This window comes from Trichoderma evansii (assembly GCF_050947405.1).
Source record: "Trichoderma evansii strain SZMC 28006 chromosome Unknown GGI43scaffold_4, whole genome shotgun sequence".
In the NCBI taxonomy this organism is placed as follows: domain Eukaryota; kingdom Fungi; phylum Ascomycota; class Sordariomycetes; order Hypocreales; family Hypocreaceae; genus Trichoderma; species Trichoderma evansii.
In genome coordinates, this window is record NW_028145202.1 from 477,322 (window position 1) to 493,159 (window position 15,838).

Genomic DNA, 15,838 nt, shown 5'->3' on the forward strand with positions numbered 1-15,838 from the left:
ACAAAATATGATTTTTTTTTTTTTTTTTTTTTAACCAGGCACAATAGCCTTGGATCAATGTCCTCATGTCCCCAATGAAACTAGGATCCTTTCACAGGCGCATAAGAGATACTATATCCAAAGATATCTCATTGTTTAATCTTAAGCTATGTAGTCTTATCCTCAAACCCTGATAATCTATGACGAATAGATACACATAATCCCACCCTCGCTCAGATGCCGTAGTTTACAATCTTCCCATTAAAAGAGCCAAACAAACACAAAATGCCTATGCAGCCATGGCCGATACAAAGTACATACATGAAAAAAAAAGAGAAGCCGGAAAGGAAACAAAAACCTAAAAAAGAAGCCTTCATGAACAGCCGTTATAGCATCATTCTCATTTACCCTTGCTGAACAGCGCAGCAATCGTATCTGAGAACGTTGCTTGGCCTTCCGCTCGGCGTACCTCTCTCTCCTCTCTCTTGGCATCCCAGATCTTCTTGACGTTTCGCGCAACGTCTGCTTTGGCCTGCAAGTCGGCTCTGAGGGCGGCCTCCTCCGCTGGTCTCTCATCTTCTGGTAGCTGGTCCAGCTTCTCTTTCCATTGCTTCTGAAGCTCTTCGGAGGGCTTGACAGCGGTCGCAGCAGTGATGGCTGTTTTGGGGATTGAAGGGTCGAATGTTGGGATAAGGGTGCCGTTTTCTTTGGCCTTTTCGACCTCGGCTTCGTGCTGGAGCATCCTTTGGAACAGCGCATCGGCGTGGAGCTGGATGTCTTCGTCGACTTCGGCTGGTCGCCCTGCTACTGATCCATAACCTAGCGCTCTTAGAAATCTCTGCAACGTTTTTTCCTGTCAGTATAGTTCTTTTGTGTGTTGTCGCGCTCTGTCGTGAAAGACGCAAGCTGAAAAGGGAAGAGCCTGTCATACAGATTGCATAGTGTAGCATCTCTCAAAACGCCGTACTTGATGCCGGCACATTTGTAACTGATCTTCCCAGCTGCCATTTTTCATGCAGTTGATCCATTCCTCCTGTTGCGGCGCACAGTTCTCGAGTCCAGCCCTGGCGATTGCGGCCTTGCGCTCCTTGTACCCCTCCAACACGGCCATCAGCTTATCGTGATCGGTGGACGTCTCCTCCTCGACCTCTGCCAGTGGCCTGTAGTTCTTCCATAAATGCGCATATCGTCCGTCTTGATACAAGCTTGCAGACGGGACTGCAGCCGGCTCTGTCTTTGACTCTACCGCCACTGGTGCATCCTGGCGCCGCGTTGATGTCGCGGGCTGGTTGGGGATATATTTTACTGGCGACTCTTTTTCGAGAAATTCCCGGAGCTTGGGGTCGAGCTTGCCGAGCGGATTAGGAGCATCGCCGCCGAAGATAGAAGGTAGCCAGCCCATGGTGAAGAGTGAGTTGAAGCCGCAGAAAGCGACCCAGGGGTATCAAGATCTCTTATTTGGGCCAAAGTGGCACTGACGTCCCCAACAGAATAGGACGGCCGGGAGACACTTTTGACAAGGGTGCGAATATTACATAATGTGGGAAAAGTGCACTGTGCGGTTTTATGTACGGCGGCGCATGTGTCAACGTGCATTATTACGTTATGCCGCTTTTACTATTCGTCGCGACGTGTTGGCAAACAAAATGCTGGAATATGGAAATGCAAGGAAAGATATATTTTGTAGCATGCGAGGAATACCATTTTCGCCATATTCTGGGCTATATGGGATATACAAGGGAATAGGACCAGCAAGGTGATAGAGCCAGTGGGAGTATTGCAGCATCACTTAATCAAAATAGGTAGTATTTTCACAATACTACGGCTATCTCGTAAACCTGCAGCAACGGTAGATCGCAAAACTTTTTGGTAAACAATATTTAGACATTGGATTTTATTCATTCATCACCTGGGGGCCTCATCATCAAGATTTTTTTGCACCGCGCTCCTGAATTTGTGAATCAAATTAAGCGTCGTAAACAATCCTGAGACGTCGAGATCGTAGCCATGAATTCCTTTTATTCACGATTGCGTCTACAATTCATTTTTGTAAAGCAACTTCCCATGCCGACCCTTCAGCGGAGATGACTTATTTCCCCCCTGATGTTTATCACGCCAAAAATGCCACTAGAAAAACCCAATTTAGAACTTGGAGAACTTCTTGACTGCCTTGCCAGTTCGGGGCAGCACACGCAGAACGTTGAAGCGGATCTGCAGACGGAGTAGGTTAGTATTGATTTTGAAGCTGCCGGGAAAGAGTATATAGAGAAACGTACAGTCTTGCTAAGGGGTCTGCACTGGCCAACGGTAACCTGGTCACCCTCCTCAACACGGAAAGCGGGAGAGACGTGGGCGGCGAGGTTCTTGTGTCGCTTCTCGTAACGAGAGTACTTGGGGATGAAGTGGAGGTACTCTCTTCGGATAATGACGGTTCGGTGCATCTTGGTGGAAACGACGGTGCCGGTGAGGATACGGCCACGGATGGAGACAGTGCCGGTGAAGGGGCACTTCTTGTCTATATTGCCCAAAGTCAGCAATCCCAGTTCGCCAGAGGTTGTGTTCCAGTTCGTATTTCCATCTCGATTTCGTCGCGTTGCTCGAATTCAGCTTTTCAATCTTTTGCCATCGCTCTCTCGATGCCTCTCAATCTGCCAATCCTTGAATCCACCCGGTTTTCAATCGTTTGTTTCGCACGTACCGATGTAGCTGCCCTCAATGGCAGTCTTGGGGGTACGGAAACCCAGACCAACGTCCTTGTACCATCGTCGTCCACCCTTGCCCGGTCTGGCGCTCTTGGTCTTGGTCTTGGAGTTCAAGAAGATGTGAGGCTGCTTCTGGAAAGCACGCTCCGACTGGACGGTCAACTCGGTCGCCCTGGCATAAATGTCAGTACAAAACAATGTTCGTCGAGAGATCGCGCAGCGCTGTCGTGCAAAACTGACATCTTGAATTATCCTGCTCCGGGGTGGTACCGTAACTAGAGGGCGTGTCGTAGAGGGTGGGAAGACAATGTCGATGGTTTTGCACAGAATAGAGGAGTAGGGCAACGGCGCACTTTTTTCGGGCCACTTTTCCCACCTTAGGGCTTGCAAAATTTAGATTGGCCGATTAGGCGAATCAAAATAATGCATCTGTCGTTATCGGCACGTGATTCCTCTCGTTTGCTGGCACTCAAGTGCTAGCTGGGAGCACGTGACTCAGCTGGCGAGCAGCTAGGGGATGAGTGGCTGTTCCAATTGTGGCTGGTGCAGGACCCTCAAATTAGCAGAGCACTAGTGTGCTTTGGGTACGTACCGTTACTCCCCCGCGAAAGTAAACAAACGCGGTCGGTCATCGGGGTCGTTTTTATCATTAAGTTGGAGCTCCTTGCCTCGGAGCATCGAGGCTGGACCAGTATCATCACCAACATGTCGGCGCCCGGCGAAGCCACTTTGCCGGCTACGCGACGCGTCAGGAAGTCCATCGGTGTACACACAGAGCTATCACGGAAAGACAATGCTACAATGGATGTTGGCGGCCCATTGGCCGGTCGTAAGTCACGAAGCAAGAGTATAGGCCCGGGGGGGCTGGATGCGCTCAGACAAGGAAATGGTAACAGGCGCGCGGTATGAATGCTTCTACTATAGTCTCTCAGAGCATGCCTAATTACTTAAATAGTCTCTCGCTGTGCCGACCAAACTACCTCGCTCGATTCTGAAACCTTCAATCTCTCCTTTGCCAGAGATTCCACCGTTGAAATCGCAAGGCTCAAGGAAATCAATAGGCGCATCGACATTTAGCATACCGGAAGATGAATTAAGCGGATCGAAAGTAGCCTTGAAGACGGAAGAAGAACAACAGGCCGCGGCGAAAGAAAGAGAGGAACGAGAAAGGCGAGACGCCCGTCGAAAATCGCTAGCCAATCGCAGAGTCTCATTTGCTGCCGAAGCAACATTACACACCTTCCATGAGGTGGAATACCAAAATCGAAATGCAGCAGAATCAAGGCGGAAATCAGGCTCGCTATTAAATAATCGAACTGCCGACGCCCAATTCTCAGCCGAAGACCAGAATGCCAAAGGAGGGAGAAGTTCCCTTGCCGCACAGAATAACATCCAAAGCCAAGATAACACCGCCACGTCAATTGCGTACAGTTCAGATTCTGAGCCTGCAGATGCGGTGGAAGAAATTGCGACTGACGAGGAGGAAGAAATCGAGGAGGAAAACTCCAACAGTGATTCTGATGACGGCACAATGATGAGCCTTGAAACAGAGGACATTACTGGGACCACTGTGGCATCCAGTCGATCTATAGAGGACATTGAGGATGAGTCTACACTGGACGAAGCTCTTCGCTTTGCTGCCCGACTTGCGGCGACTCAGCAGCTGGGCGAGGAGTCCGATGATGGTGAAGAGATCATACCCTCATTTGGCTGGGTGAAGAAGACAAACCAGCAACCATCTACCTCGGCTAATGAAAATAAAGTGGCCTCGAAATCTCCAAATAAAAGGACCTCGAAATCTCCAAATAAAAGGACCTCGAAATCTCCTACAAATCGGTTCAGCTTTGGCAGAGATGAAGACGGTACAGAGATGGACATGGACATGGACATGGACATAACTCAAGCAATTGGAAAGATTATCAAGCCATCTGCTACGGAAGAGGCTAATATCGAACCGGAGCAAGACGTATCAATGGACGTGACTCGTACATTTGGCGGCGTTCTCCCCAATACAGAAAATGGTGCATCTTCTGGTTCTGGCGAGATGGATGATGCTACGATGGAACTCACGACTGCTGTGGGGGGCATCCGCTATCCCCAGCTGCCAGACATCGACACCGACGATGATGATGGAAACGAAGAAATGTCAATGGAACTGACTAGTGTTATGGGAGGCTTATTAGCACGGCATCAAAAGGAGAACGAGGCTGCTCGTCGCCAGACATTGAACCAAACGTCGAATCTAGATGCAGATGATGCTACAATGGACATGACTGTCGGCTTTGGAAATATCATTTCCAATGCTCACAACAGCGTGGCCAGCAATAAAGAGGGCAATGTCGATGGCGATGATACGACGACTGGCATGGATGTCACAATGGGCATGGACTTGACCACGACCATTGGTGGAATTATAAAGAATACATCCAGAGCCTTCCGAAAGAGCTTTTTTGGAAGGAAAGCTGATGAACCAGAGAATTCTCAACAGCCAATTCCAACAGTCGAATCACAGATTTCTGCTGAGCAAAGCACCCCGGTTCAGAAATCATCGGCGAGACTATTTGAGTCTCCTGGTAGTGAATTGCAAGCCGCCCGGGAAGAAGAGCCGTTCCAGCACGCTACGCCACAAGCACAAAAGGAACAGCCCTTGATAAATTTCTCAACAACTCCGGTGACACCAAACCTATCGAATGCCCCAAACCTATCAACCACACCAAAATCATCCAAGATACCCAAACTTTCAGTAGTACCCAAGTCTGCGACACCAAAATCCTTAAAAACACCACGACAAACTATATCATTAGGAAAGACACAGACACCAACATCACAGACCCGGGTTCTTCGATCATCCAGAAATTCTACAAGTGCAAGCCGGACACCATCGCCTGTGAAACCAACCCCAAAGGGTGCTACGAAATCGACACCAAAGAGCACTACGAAATCAACTTCAAAGAGCACTGTAAAATCAACTCCAAAAAGCGCTACGAAATCAACTCCACAGAACAACTCTACCCCTCGGCGACATTCTGGCATTGGTGCAGATCGAGTTGGTCTAGGATCACCTCAAGTAGCAGCTATATTTGATCGTCGAGAGTCTCTGAGCGATTCAGCGAGCATATTTGTTCCCGGCAAGCGCACCGTTGCTTTTAACGAGCCTAAGGACTTGGCAGCGGCAACTGATGAAAGTGATGAAGGAAGTCAGTCAAGGACTGGTCGGCCTGAACCGCAAACGGACAGAGATGCTACACTCAACCTTAGAGAGATGATTGATAGTATGAGCCCCAAGCGAAATCCGCTGAGAGGTCGGAAGAGTCTCCATGTTGGCAGTGCCAGAGGTCTTTTGGGCAAACGGCCAATTGAATCGGATGATGAAGAAGAAGCTGAAGAGAACGATGGCGTAAAGAGATTGAAGGGGCGTGAGGGCAGTCCTGTGAAGAATGTAAAACTTCAACTACCACCATCAAAAGAGGAGACAACTGGAAGACTCAGGAGGTCAACTCGACTAAGCTTCGATTTTGCCGGGAGGACATCGCAATCGGCCTTTTCATCCCCGCTAAAGGGTGGCAAGTTCCTCGGAGCAGTAAGAGAAAACCAGACGGTTCACGATGTCCAATTTCATCAGCCACCTATGGAAACAGTGGAGGAAGGCCAAATGCACCTTCAGGATTTTCTAGACCTGACCTCAATTCGCTTCATGGAGCTTACAACGACGAAACGACGCCACACAATCGCTCCAAGAACCTCTCAAACCGGCATTTTGCCCGATGGAGAAGATGATCGATCCCTGGAGCGGTGTGTTGTAGCTGGTGCTAGTACTGTACCAATGTTGGAGTTGTATCAGCATTCTTGCCGAGAGCTGAAGAAGTACATCTCCGAGGGCCGAAGAATAGTGAAAGAGATTGAAACCGAAACTTTTGAAGACAACCCCCCGCTGTTCCAGGAGTACATATCTGCCACCCCTGAAGTAAAGGCATTGATGGACAATCAGTTCAAAAACGTCAGGACTCATTCCCGCCACCTTAGCAAAGCGATGTGGTACGAATGGAGGATGAAGCTTCAGGAGGGACTGAAAGAAGGCCTCGTCAGCATTTCTGCTGGCATGAATGATGATGTCAAAATCATAGAAGAGCAAGAGGCCCTTCTAAAGTCTGTGATGCCCAACCTCGTGGGTCGGTATGAATCATTACTAGAAGAAAGCAACAACCTTGAGGAAGCTGCTAGGGAACTAGCTGACTGTGATCCTGCTGAGCTTCAAGCAACTCGAGAAGAGTTGGTCAGTCTGGACGATGATATTGCTCAGAAGAAGAAGCTTATTGCCCAGCTTCGGCAAGAGTTTGAGGCTTCAGAGGCCGATGTGGAAGAGTTGACGGCGCGGAAAGCGCAGTGTCTTGTGGAAATCCAGGAATCTGAACGAATCAGAGAAGAGTGTCGTGGCTGGACCAGCACTGAGGTAAACAATCTCAAAGGTATGCGTGTTCACATCTTTCCGCAATTGTTAATTATGAAGTTTACAATAGCTAACATTAATAATAGCTCGAGTGGAGGCTCTTGAAAAGGAGCACGGCTGGGCTGTAACAGGAATCTCGGGACCGACACTCTCTATGACGTACAAACGAGAGATCGAACTCGTCGTCGACATCACATCGTTTCAGCCACGGCAACCAAGTTCACGCATAGACTTGTGGTACATTGCTGACAGTCGTGATGTAAATCCTCAACTGAAGACAGCCGAAAAGGAATTCCTTCTGCAATGTATGCGTGATCACATTCGAACAATTTCCCAAAGTGGCACAAAGCTGTCTCATCTCCTCAAAATAGTGCAAGCTGCATGGGACAAGTCAAATTGGATTTGTCGAGAAGTTGGACGCATCAATGTAACGTTTCCAACAAAAGTTACCAAGACATCTGATTCTAGTATTGCTGTTACTAGTTCCCTTCTCCTAGCGCCTTTGGAAACGCGAGTCGAGGTGGCATTCAATCTCAGAGGGTCTAGCGGACCGGAAGGGGTGGATGTAAACGTTTCCACGGAGGCCAAAGTTGTATATGGAGAACAATTCAATGTGGGTAAAGTGGGAGAGTTTTTGGCTACCAGGATTGGGAAAAGTGTCGGAGCTGGAGGCGAGCAGTGGAGCAATGTAGTGGTTGAACTATATGATAAGCTCATTGCTCGGGGGAAGAAGCAGTAGCAGCTTGACTTGACGTTGTAACGACTCATGATGGATTGGGTATATATGGTTGGCTGGTTTGAATAGGCGTTGTTGGACATGAAGATACCTTGAGCTGATGCTCTGTAATTGCATTATCATGGATGGATATGGTGTTTTTTATTCTTGCTGGAGCATTTCCTTGAACCCCTTCTCCCGTCTCAGCCACGGGATATGCATACATACGCGAGCGATTTCAGGGAACTTGTATCTACCTACCTGAAAGTACTATGTAAATACATTTGCACTGTCTTATTCATGAATGTTACATGTAACAAGACTGATCATCTTGACATCGATAAACTTCTCGAAGTGCGGAGTCCACTGAAACGGATAGCAAAGATCACGGAGGCTACGATTTGGGCAAGGTGCTCTGCTAGCTGGGACCCGACCCCATGGGCAATCTCGAGATAGCCGTGCTTTGGCGACTAACACCAAGTTTTAGCGAAATTTACCCCCCAGCTGCCGATTTGTACATCCAGCTCCAATGATCGACCATCCACCAATTCTCCTATTTTTTCTTGCCACTTTTTGAATTTTTTTCCTTTTCTTCTCTTTTCTCCTCACCAATACCAGAATCCTAACAACTCAACGTTCCCTTTGCATTTATCCTACGTGCCTCGTTTAGAGCCTCGTTGCTGATTTCTCATTTTTCTCCGCACATCGGCGCCCAGCCTTGCTAGTGAGAGGAGTTACCTAATTTGGCAAACCGACGCGAACTCGGACAGGCCTTAGTTAAAAGACTACTCTCCAATATCTTTCATCAACTACAGCGCAAAGACAGCCCAGCACTTTTTCCTTCTTTCAATATTTACAGTTTGGCGTTTCACTAGAGGGATAGATTGTGATTTTTTCTTGTCTTTCGCCATGTCAGCATTCATTAGATGGTAAGTTTGCCACCACCTGCGTAGCGGCGATCTTCTACTTTGTTGGTTCTGACCATTGCATCAGGTACAATGGAAGGCTCGCAGCCCGTCCTCTGCTCACTCAGGGCGTGACGACTGCAGTTCTCTTTGCAACTGGTGATATCACCGCTCAGCAGCTCGTCGAGAAGAAGGGCCTGAAGGACCACGATGTCTCTCGAACAGGCCGTATGGCGCTCTACGGTGGATGTAAGTTTTATTTTGCTGCCTAAACCCACCACCTCTCCTTTTCGCAAGCCAGCACCCAGTGCAGGTCCATTAAAATGAAGAAAATTTTTCTGACCAACAAGTTTAGGTGTTTTTGGGCCTGTTGCAACCACTTGGCTGGGTTTCTTGGCCCGTCGCGTCACTTTCAGAAATGCTCGTGTTGAGACGTTGGCGCGTGTGGCGGCCGACCAGACGCTTTTCGCTCCCGTCATGATTGGAGTCTTCCTGGGCAGCATGGCCACCATGGAGGGAAAAAGCCCCAAGGAGCGCCTTGACACTACCTGGTGGCCGGCTCTCAAGGCTAATTGGATGCTTTGGCCGTTTGTTCAGTTTATCAACTTCACCTTCTTGCCCCTGCAGTACCGTCTCCTGTTCGCCAATGTCATCTCAATTGGCTGGAACAGCTACCTCAGCTGGGTGAACAGCCAGGGCGGCAGCAACAAGGACCACGAGTTGATCGCTGCTCCCGCCACCTAAGTTATGCTCTTTGATGAAAATTTTAATTGCTACTTTTTTATGTCTTTTTTTCGGTTTATATGGGTACTTGTGCTAGAGAAGGGAAACGGGATACAAGATAGAAGGCTAGAGATGATTCGGAATGCGGCAACTAGCTCAGAGCACCTGTATGTTGCACCTCACGATAATCAATTATAATGCATGACGACGCAGTGCATTTTCGCATTCCATTAAACGTTTTTATCAATGATGACATATCCAATGGAGTATTAATACTACTTCCTGTATCGCTTCAACTGTCGAGTGCACTGACAGAATAGGCCAGCCACTGCTACTCCATAGTAGTACTAACGACCCCCTGCAGTTTGCTGACGTCGTGGCGGTCTTGTGATCGGGTCCGATGATTGGACTTAAGATACGTCTTATTCAGGGGGGATGGTATTAAGGAATGCCGGTTTCGGGGGCGCAAAGTGCGCTGTAACTCCCAATGCTTCGCTGTCTGTAACAAAACAAGAAATTCATTGACTTGGATCCTAAATTTGAATCATTATCGCCCTCTATTCCATTTTTTCCCAGCCAGATCTGATAACCGCAAAGATCAAAATCACTGATAAGCCCAGGGCTTACTCATACTCGCTGCCAGGCGTTGCTTCCTTAGGCCACAGAGGGCTTAGTGCTGGCTGACTCATCCCTGGTTTTGCCGCCTTGCAAATCGTTTTGCCGAACGAGCGGCCAAATCCGGGCTTTGACGAGACATCATCAGATTCAGCCTCAGCGCTCGAATCAAGCCCCTTCCTCTCTCTTCTTCCCCATTCAGCATTAATCCAGCATCCCGAATCCGGCGACACAATGTTGCCTTTGTCGGTGCGGCGTGCGGTCGCCTCTGCTCCCCAAGGGGCACTCGCCGCGTCGGCCCCAAAGGTCGCAGCCTCGAGCTTCATTTTGAACCGCCCCCAACGGCGATTCTCCTCGTCAAAACCCTCAAGATCCGATGAGCCCAACGGAATCGCGGCTCGTCAGTCGGTACCAGCGTCAACATCATCTCGCGGAGAGGGCAAGGGCAGCAGGAAACGAAAGCCCAAGGAATCGACCGACCGAGATGCGGCTTTCAAAAAACTACCTAGCGTTCCCAGCACTCACCATATGTCTCAAGAAGGTAGGTGCCGAAAACGCCCATTTTAGAGATCTTACTTTGTACTAACTCAAATTCCAGCTTTGAGCTTGTCCAGCTTCTTCTCGCTCCACCGTCCCATTTCCATCACACAGACCATGCCTAGAAGTGTTACAGACGAGCACTTTGCAACCATCTTTGCACCACGAACGAAATCGAACAAGATCCGAGACACTGTATCTACGCTTGCTGATACCATCGACCAGCTGGAGGGTCCCATGGCTCAGGTGACAATAGGAGGCCAAGACCAGGGGGCCAGCGACGGCATGCAGAGAGTTGACGTAAAGAACCCTGATGGTACTGAGTCGAGCATCTACCTGCAAGTCGACACCATGTCTGGAGAGTTCTTGCCTTTCCGCCCACCTCCGCTGCCCGAAGTGCAGCAAGGCATTGAAGCTGATGGAGTTACTGCTGAAGCTGAAGCTTTGGAAGACGCCCACCACAGGGTGTACAAGGCCATGTTCACCATTGAGGAGTCAACAGAGCCCGACGGCCAGATCAGGATTATTGCGCACAGCCCGCGAATTATCCAGGATGGCCAGCCCCGGAGCTTTTTGGAGCGCCTGGCTCTCCGCCAACTGCGATTTGACCAGACTCGCGGCAACCGTGACCTTTACGCTATTAGCGTCAAGCGGCAACGAAAGCTTAAGATGAAGAAGAAGAAGTATAAGAAGTTGATGAAGAAGACGAGAAACCTGCGTCGCAAACTGGATCGTACTTAAGGGGTTGTGTTTGGGTTGTGGTATAGACTTTCATCATTTGAAGTTATTTTTTTCTTTATATTGCGTTGGGATTTGGTAGGTTCTTGGGTTGGTGTCTGGTCTGGCGGTTGATATTTTTTTTGTCAGCCATGAGTTACGCATCGCGCTCCCGAGACTTTTCCTCTTCCATAGACTCGAGATGATAACAGTTTGTCATATGCCATGGTGCATGACTGGGGGCACGGCCGTTTCCCGTTAGATCGATGTATGTAAATTAGTATGAATAAGATGCACATGTAGCAACAGTACTTGATCGATAATTGGAGAGCGATTTCTCACTTTACTTATGTATATGAGTGTTTGGTTGCAAATTTGTTATACGCTTATAAAGCCATATATCAGACCATTCTAAAGTGGTAGGTCAAATATTTGTGAAATTTTTACATGCCTGAAGACTGCCATTAGCTTCCACCAGCGCGCCTGAGTATAATTGAGTCGTTAAGAAACATTTTAATGAGAATTTATTCAATTAAAAACTTCTATTTCGTCAATGCATTTTATATCAAGTATACATTCTTGACCGAGCAACGCCCCGGTGAGAAGTTCGGCCAGGTCCCACACCAGTGCAGCTAATCGCGCCCACCGCCCGGCAGAATTCAGCTCCACCGCCAAATTTTTGGATTTTTTTGGCTGGGACGGACTTTTGTATGAGAGAGGTCCCGCAATAAACTGTCTGAAGCAAGCAATTCTTGCGCAATCCTTTACCACAGACCATTGGCTGTGACAAAGTATTTGCAAGATGCAGCGCAAGCAAGTGTAAGTTATTGGCTAATAAATAGTCGCCTACAAGTCTCCCATACTGTTGCGACATAGCTGACCAGCCTGGCAGAGACGAGCGCATTGGCGCGCTCATTCGAAATGGGCTCCAGGAGAAGAAGCGAAGCTTTTTCGTTGTGGTCGGAGACCAAGCCAAGGATGTGATTGTACGACTTCATTATATCATGTCCATGGTAGATATAAAGCAGAACAAGTCTGTCTTGTGGGCATACAAGAAGAAGCTGCTGGGATTCACAAGGTGATTACAATAGCGTTAACCACCACTTGGCTGAGCTGATGTCTAACCAATGAATGCATATAGTCACCGAAAGAAGCGAGAAGATAAAATCAAGAAAGAAATCAGACGCGGAATCCGAGAAGCCAACTCTGAGGACCCATTCGAGCTCTTCGTTTCCCTGCACAACATCCGCTACACCTACTACAAAGAGACAGACAAGATCTTGGGTAACACATATGGCATGTGCATTCTGCAAGATTTCGAGGCCATTACGCCGAATATTCTGGCTCGCACGATCGAAACTGTTGAAGGTGGTGGCTTAGTTATTATGCTGCTCAAGGGAATGAACAGTTTGCGACAGCTGTACAACTTGTCCATGGATGTCCACTCAAAGTACCGAACGGAGGCCCATGACGACGTTGTGGCAAGATTCAATGAGCGTTTCTTGTTGTCCCTGGGAGGTTGCGATTCCTGCTTGGTTATCGACGACGAGCTGAACGTCCTGCCCATCTCAGGCGGCAAGAACGTAAGGGCTCTGCCACCTCCGGAAGCAGACCAGGTCAAGACTCCGCAGATGGTAGAGTTGGAGTCTATCAAAGATGAGCACCACGAGCAGCAGCCAGTCGGATCCCTCATCAGCCTCGCAAAAACAGTTGATCAGGCAAAGGCTCTGTTGACCTTTACTGACGCAATTGCTGAAAAGACGCTGCGAAGCACAGTTACATTGACAGCTGCCAGAGGACGAGGAAAGTCCGCTGCTATGGGAGTCGCCGTAGCTGCTGCTGTGGCTTACGGATACAGCAATATCTTCATCACGTCTCCCTCTCCAGAGAACTTGAAAACACTTTTTGAATTCGTTTTCAAGGGCTTCGACGCTCTCGGCTATGCTGATCATGCGGACTATTCTATTATCCAAAGTACGAACCCGGATTTCAACAAGGCTATTGTTCGCGTGAACATCCACCGACAACACAGACAGACGATTCAGTACATCCGCCCTCAGGATGCTCATGTACTCGGACAGGCCGAATTGGTTGTTATTGATGAAGCTGCCGCCATTCCTTTGCCTCTGGTTAAGAAGCTGATGGGGCCTTACTTGGTCTTCATGGCGTCCACTATCAACGGATACGAGGGTACTGGCCGCTCGCTGTCACTGAAACTCATCAAGCAGCTACGAGAACAATCTCGACAGGCCACAACAGATGACGAAACTCAAGTCGCCGACCGATCCACTGGACGTGTTTCGAAGACAGAAGAGTTCCAGGCTAGCCGAAAACTCCGTGAAATCACTCTTTCAGAGCCCATCAGATATACCCAGGGCGATTCAGTTGAAAAGTGGCTGAATAAGCTTCTCTGTCTGGATGCAACTCTGCCTAAGTCAAAGGCGAATGTTAACGGCTGCCCGGACCCGTCTCAATGCGAGCTCCTCAATGTCAACCGCGATACACTGTTTTCATTCCATCCTATTCCTGAGGCATTCCTGCAACAGATGGTAGCGCTTTACGTTGCCAGTCACTACAAGAATTCTCCGGATGACCTTCAGCTTATGAGCGATGCTCCGGCGCACCAGCTATTCGTCCTCACTGCTCCTACATCTGAAAATAGCGGCAGATTACCCGAACCCCTCTGTGTTATCCAAGTTGCCTTGGAAGGAAAGATTTCCCGACAAAGCGTGATCAACAGTCTGAGCCGAGGAGAGAGAGCGCATGGCGATTTGATTCCCTGGCTTGTTAGCCAGCAATTCCAGGATGAGGAGTTTGCCTCTCTCTCTGGTGCCAGAATTGTTCGCATTGCAACCAACCCGGAGTACATGTCCATGGGATACGGAAAGCGAGCAATGGAGCTTCTTGTCGATTACTATGAAGGCCGATTTGCAAACCTATCTGAGGATGAGGATCAAGCCATGGACGACAAGCTGACTCGGGCGACTGATGCTGAGCTGGCTAAGGAATCCCTTCTGAAAGAGAAAATCGGCGTCAGAGATGATAAGCACATGGCTCCCCTCTTTTCAAAGCTGTGGGAGAAGAAGCCTGAGCGACTTGACTACATTGGTGTCAGTTATGGCATGACTAAAGAGCTCCATAAATTCTGGAAGCGCTCCTCTTTCTCACCTGTATACCTCCGACAGACTGCTAATGATCTGACTGGTGAGCATACATGCGTCATGCTCAGACCTCTTGAAAGAAGTGGTGATAAGACGTGGCTGGGTGCATTCTCAAGAGATTTCCAGAAGAGATTCCTGTCCTTGCTATCTTACCAATTCCGAACATTCTCTGCCATCACTGCGCTGAGCATTGACGAATCAGCCAATGTCGGTTCACAGCTTGATAGCATGCCCCTTTCTCCCCTAACAAAGGATGAATTGGACAGGTTCATGTCGCCCTTTGATTTGAAGCGACTGGAATCTTATGCGAACAATATGCTTGATTATCACGTCATCTTGGATCTTATGCCTACTATTGCGAACCTGTATTTCACTGGCAAGCTCAAGAATGGTGTCAACCTGTCGGGAGTACAGCGATCCATTCTTCTCGCTATCGGATTACAGCGTAAGGATGTCGATGAGATTGCCCAGGAGCTCAACACTCCTTCTTCGCAGCTTCTTGCCATGTTCATTAAGATTCTTCGAAAGTTCACTACACATCTCGGAACGCTGATTAAAGCAGCCGCTGATGCCGAACTCCCCAGAGCCCAAAACATTGGTGTCAGCCGAGAGGATGCCAGTGGCGTCCATGACGATGAGAATGTGGATGACCGCTTCGCTGCCCTTGATACTGCGCTGGACGATGAACTAGAGGAGGGTGGTGACGAGGCCCTGAGGGCTCTCAGACAGAAGCAGAAGGAGATGATTGATTCTTTGCCTCTGGATCAGTGAGTAACACCTTGTTTTCTCTTTTTCCTAAACCTCATTGACATCCCATTACTAACGTGGCATTCCAGATATGAAATTGAGGGCGATGCGCCAGCCTGGGAAGAGGCGGAAAAACAAGTGAAGAGCGCCTCAAAGGACGGCAAATCGAACGTCGTAGTCAGTGTCAAGTCCGGCAAGCAGAAGAGAAAGGTGGCAGGGGCCACAACGGCAGCCGAAGTTTACGAACAGGAATTTGGTGAAAACTCTCGGAAGAAGAGCAAGAAGGGGAAGAAGGGTAAATAAAGAGAGAAGCATGTACTAACTATATAAATGGTTGTCAAAAGAACATCCTAGAGAATAGGTTGGGCGTGGCGTTTTTGGACTAGAACTGATATTACTTCATACGCAATATAATAAAAATCATATTCGTCAGAGGATTAGTGAGGAATTTCTACACAGGAATGATGGTGATGATATATTGAACTTGTACTCTAGGAACATGATCTAAACTTTAACTAACTGCCGTTAACTGCTACATGCAGCATAGGATATCAAACAAGTTCATCGAGAAGCGTTGCTTTGGAGCAAGA

At 48.5% G+C, this 15,838-nt stretch overlaps 6 protein-coding genes across 6 annotated transcripts; 4 read left to right on the forward strand and 2 right to left on the reverse strand.

Moving 5' to 3' along the window:
• Positions 1 to 109: 109 nt before the first annotated feature.
• On the reverse strand, positions 110 to 1,481 carry GGI43DRAFT_284460 (uncharacterized protein). The gene is made up of 2 exons (XM_083201278.1): positions 911 to 1,481; positions 110 to 817 (listed from the first exon to the last, which is right to left on the reverse strand). Exons 1-2 carry the CDS (start codon positions 1,379 to 1,381, stop codon positions 380 to 382), a joined length of 909 nt encoding a protein of 302 aa, XP_083063148.1. The 5' UTR covers positions 1,382 to 1,481; the 3' UTR covers positions 110 to 379.
• GGI43DRAFT_397660 (40S ribosomal protein uS17) lies at positions 1,469 to 3,055 on the reverse strand. Its single transcript, XM_083205136.1, has 4 exons — positions 2,922 to 3,055; positions 2,678 to 2,853; positions 2,256 to 2,494; positions 1,469 to 2,190 (listed from the first exon to the last, which is right to left on the reverse strand). Coding segments are annotated over exons 1-4 (486 nt in total). The 5' UTR covers positions 2,924 to 3,055; the 3' UTR covers positions 1,469 to 2,121.
• Positions 3,056 to 3,308: 253 nt separating this feature from the next.
• GGI43DRAFT_397661 (uncharacterized protein) lies at positions 3,309 to 8,214 on the forward strand. The gene is made up of 3 exons (XM_083205137.1): positions 3,309 to 3,584; positions 3,637 to 7,147; positions 7,215 to 8,214. Exons 1-3 carry the CDS (start codon positions 3,387 to 3,389, stop codon positions 7,865 to 7,867), a joined length of 4,362 nt encoding a protein of 1,453 aa, XP_083063150.1. The 5' UTR covers positions 3,309 to 3,386; the 3' UTR covers positions 7,868 to 8,214.
• A 327-nt stretch (positions 8,215 to 8,541) lies between these two features.
• On the forward strand, positions 8,542 to 9,906 carry GGI43DRAFT_284517 (Mpv17/PMP22 family protein). Its single transcript, XM_083201279.1, has 3 exons — positions 8,542 to 8,772; positions 8,837 to 8,997; positions 9,104 to 9,906. The coding sequence occupies exons 1-3, from the start codon at positions 8,753 to 8,755 to the stop codon at positions 9,490 to 9,492; spliced, it is 570 nt and encodes a 189-aa protein (XP_083063151.1). The 5' UTR covers positions 8,542 to 8,752; the 3' UTR covers positions 9,493 to 9,906.
• A 414-nt stretch (positions 9,907 to 10,320) lies between these two features.
• GGI43DRAFT_381020 (mitochondrial 37S ribosomal protein mS38) lies at positions 10,321 to 11,364 on the forward strand (the record flags this gene model as incomplete). Its single annotated transcript, XM_083203057.1, has 2 exons — positions 10,321 to 10,627; positions 10,685 to 11,364. The coding sequence occupies 2 exons, from the start codon at positions 10,321 to 10,323 to the stop codon at positions 11,362 to 11,364; spliced, it is 987 nt and encodes a 328-aa protein (XP_083063152.1).
• Positions 11,365 to 12,074: 710 nt separating this feature from the next.
• Positions 12,075 to 15,683, forward strand: GGI43DRAFT_397663 (ribosome biosynthesis protein KRE33). Its single transcript, XM_083205138.1, has 4 exons — positions 12,075 to 12,159; positions 12,233 to 12,418; positions 12,482 to 15,268; positions 15,338 to 15,683. Exons 1-4 carry the CDS (start codon positions 12,143 to 12,145, stop codon positions 15,549 to 15,551), a joined length of 3,204 nt encoding a protein of 1,067 aa, XP_083063153.1. The 5' UTR covers positions 12,075 to 12,142; the 3' UTR covers positions 15,552 to 15,683.
• The last annotated feature ends 155 nt before the right edge of the window (positions 15,684 to 15,838 follow it).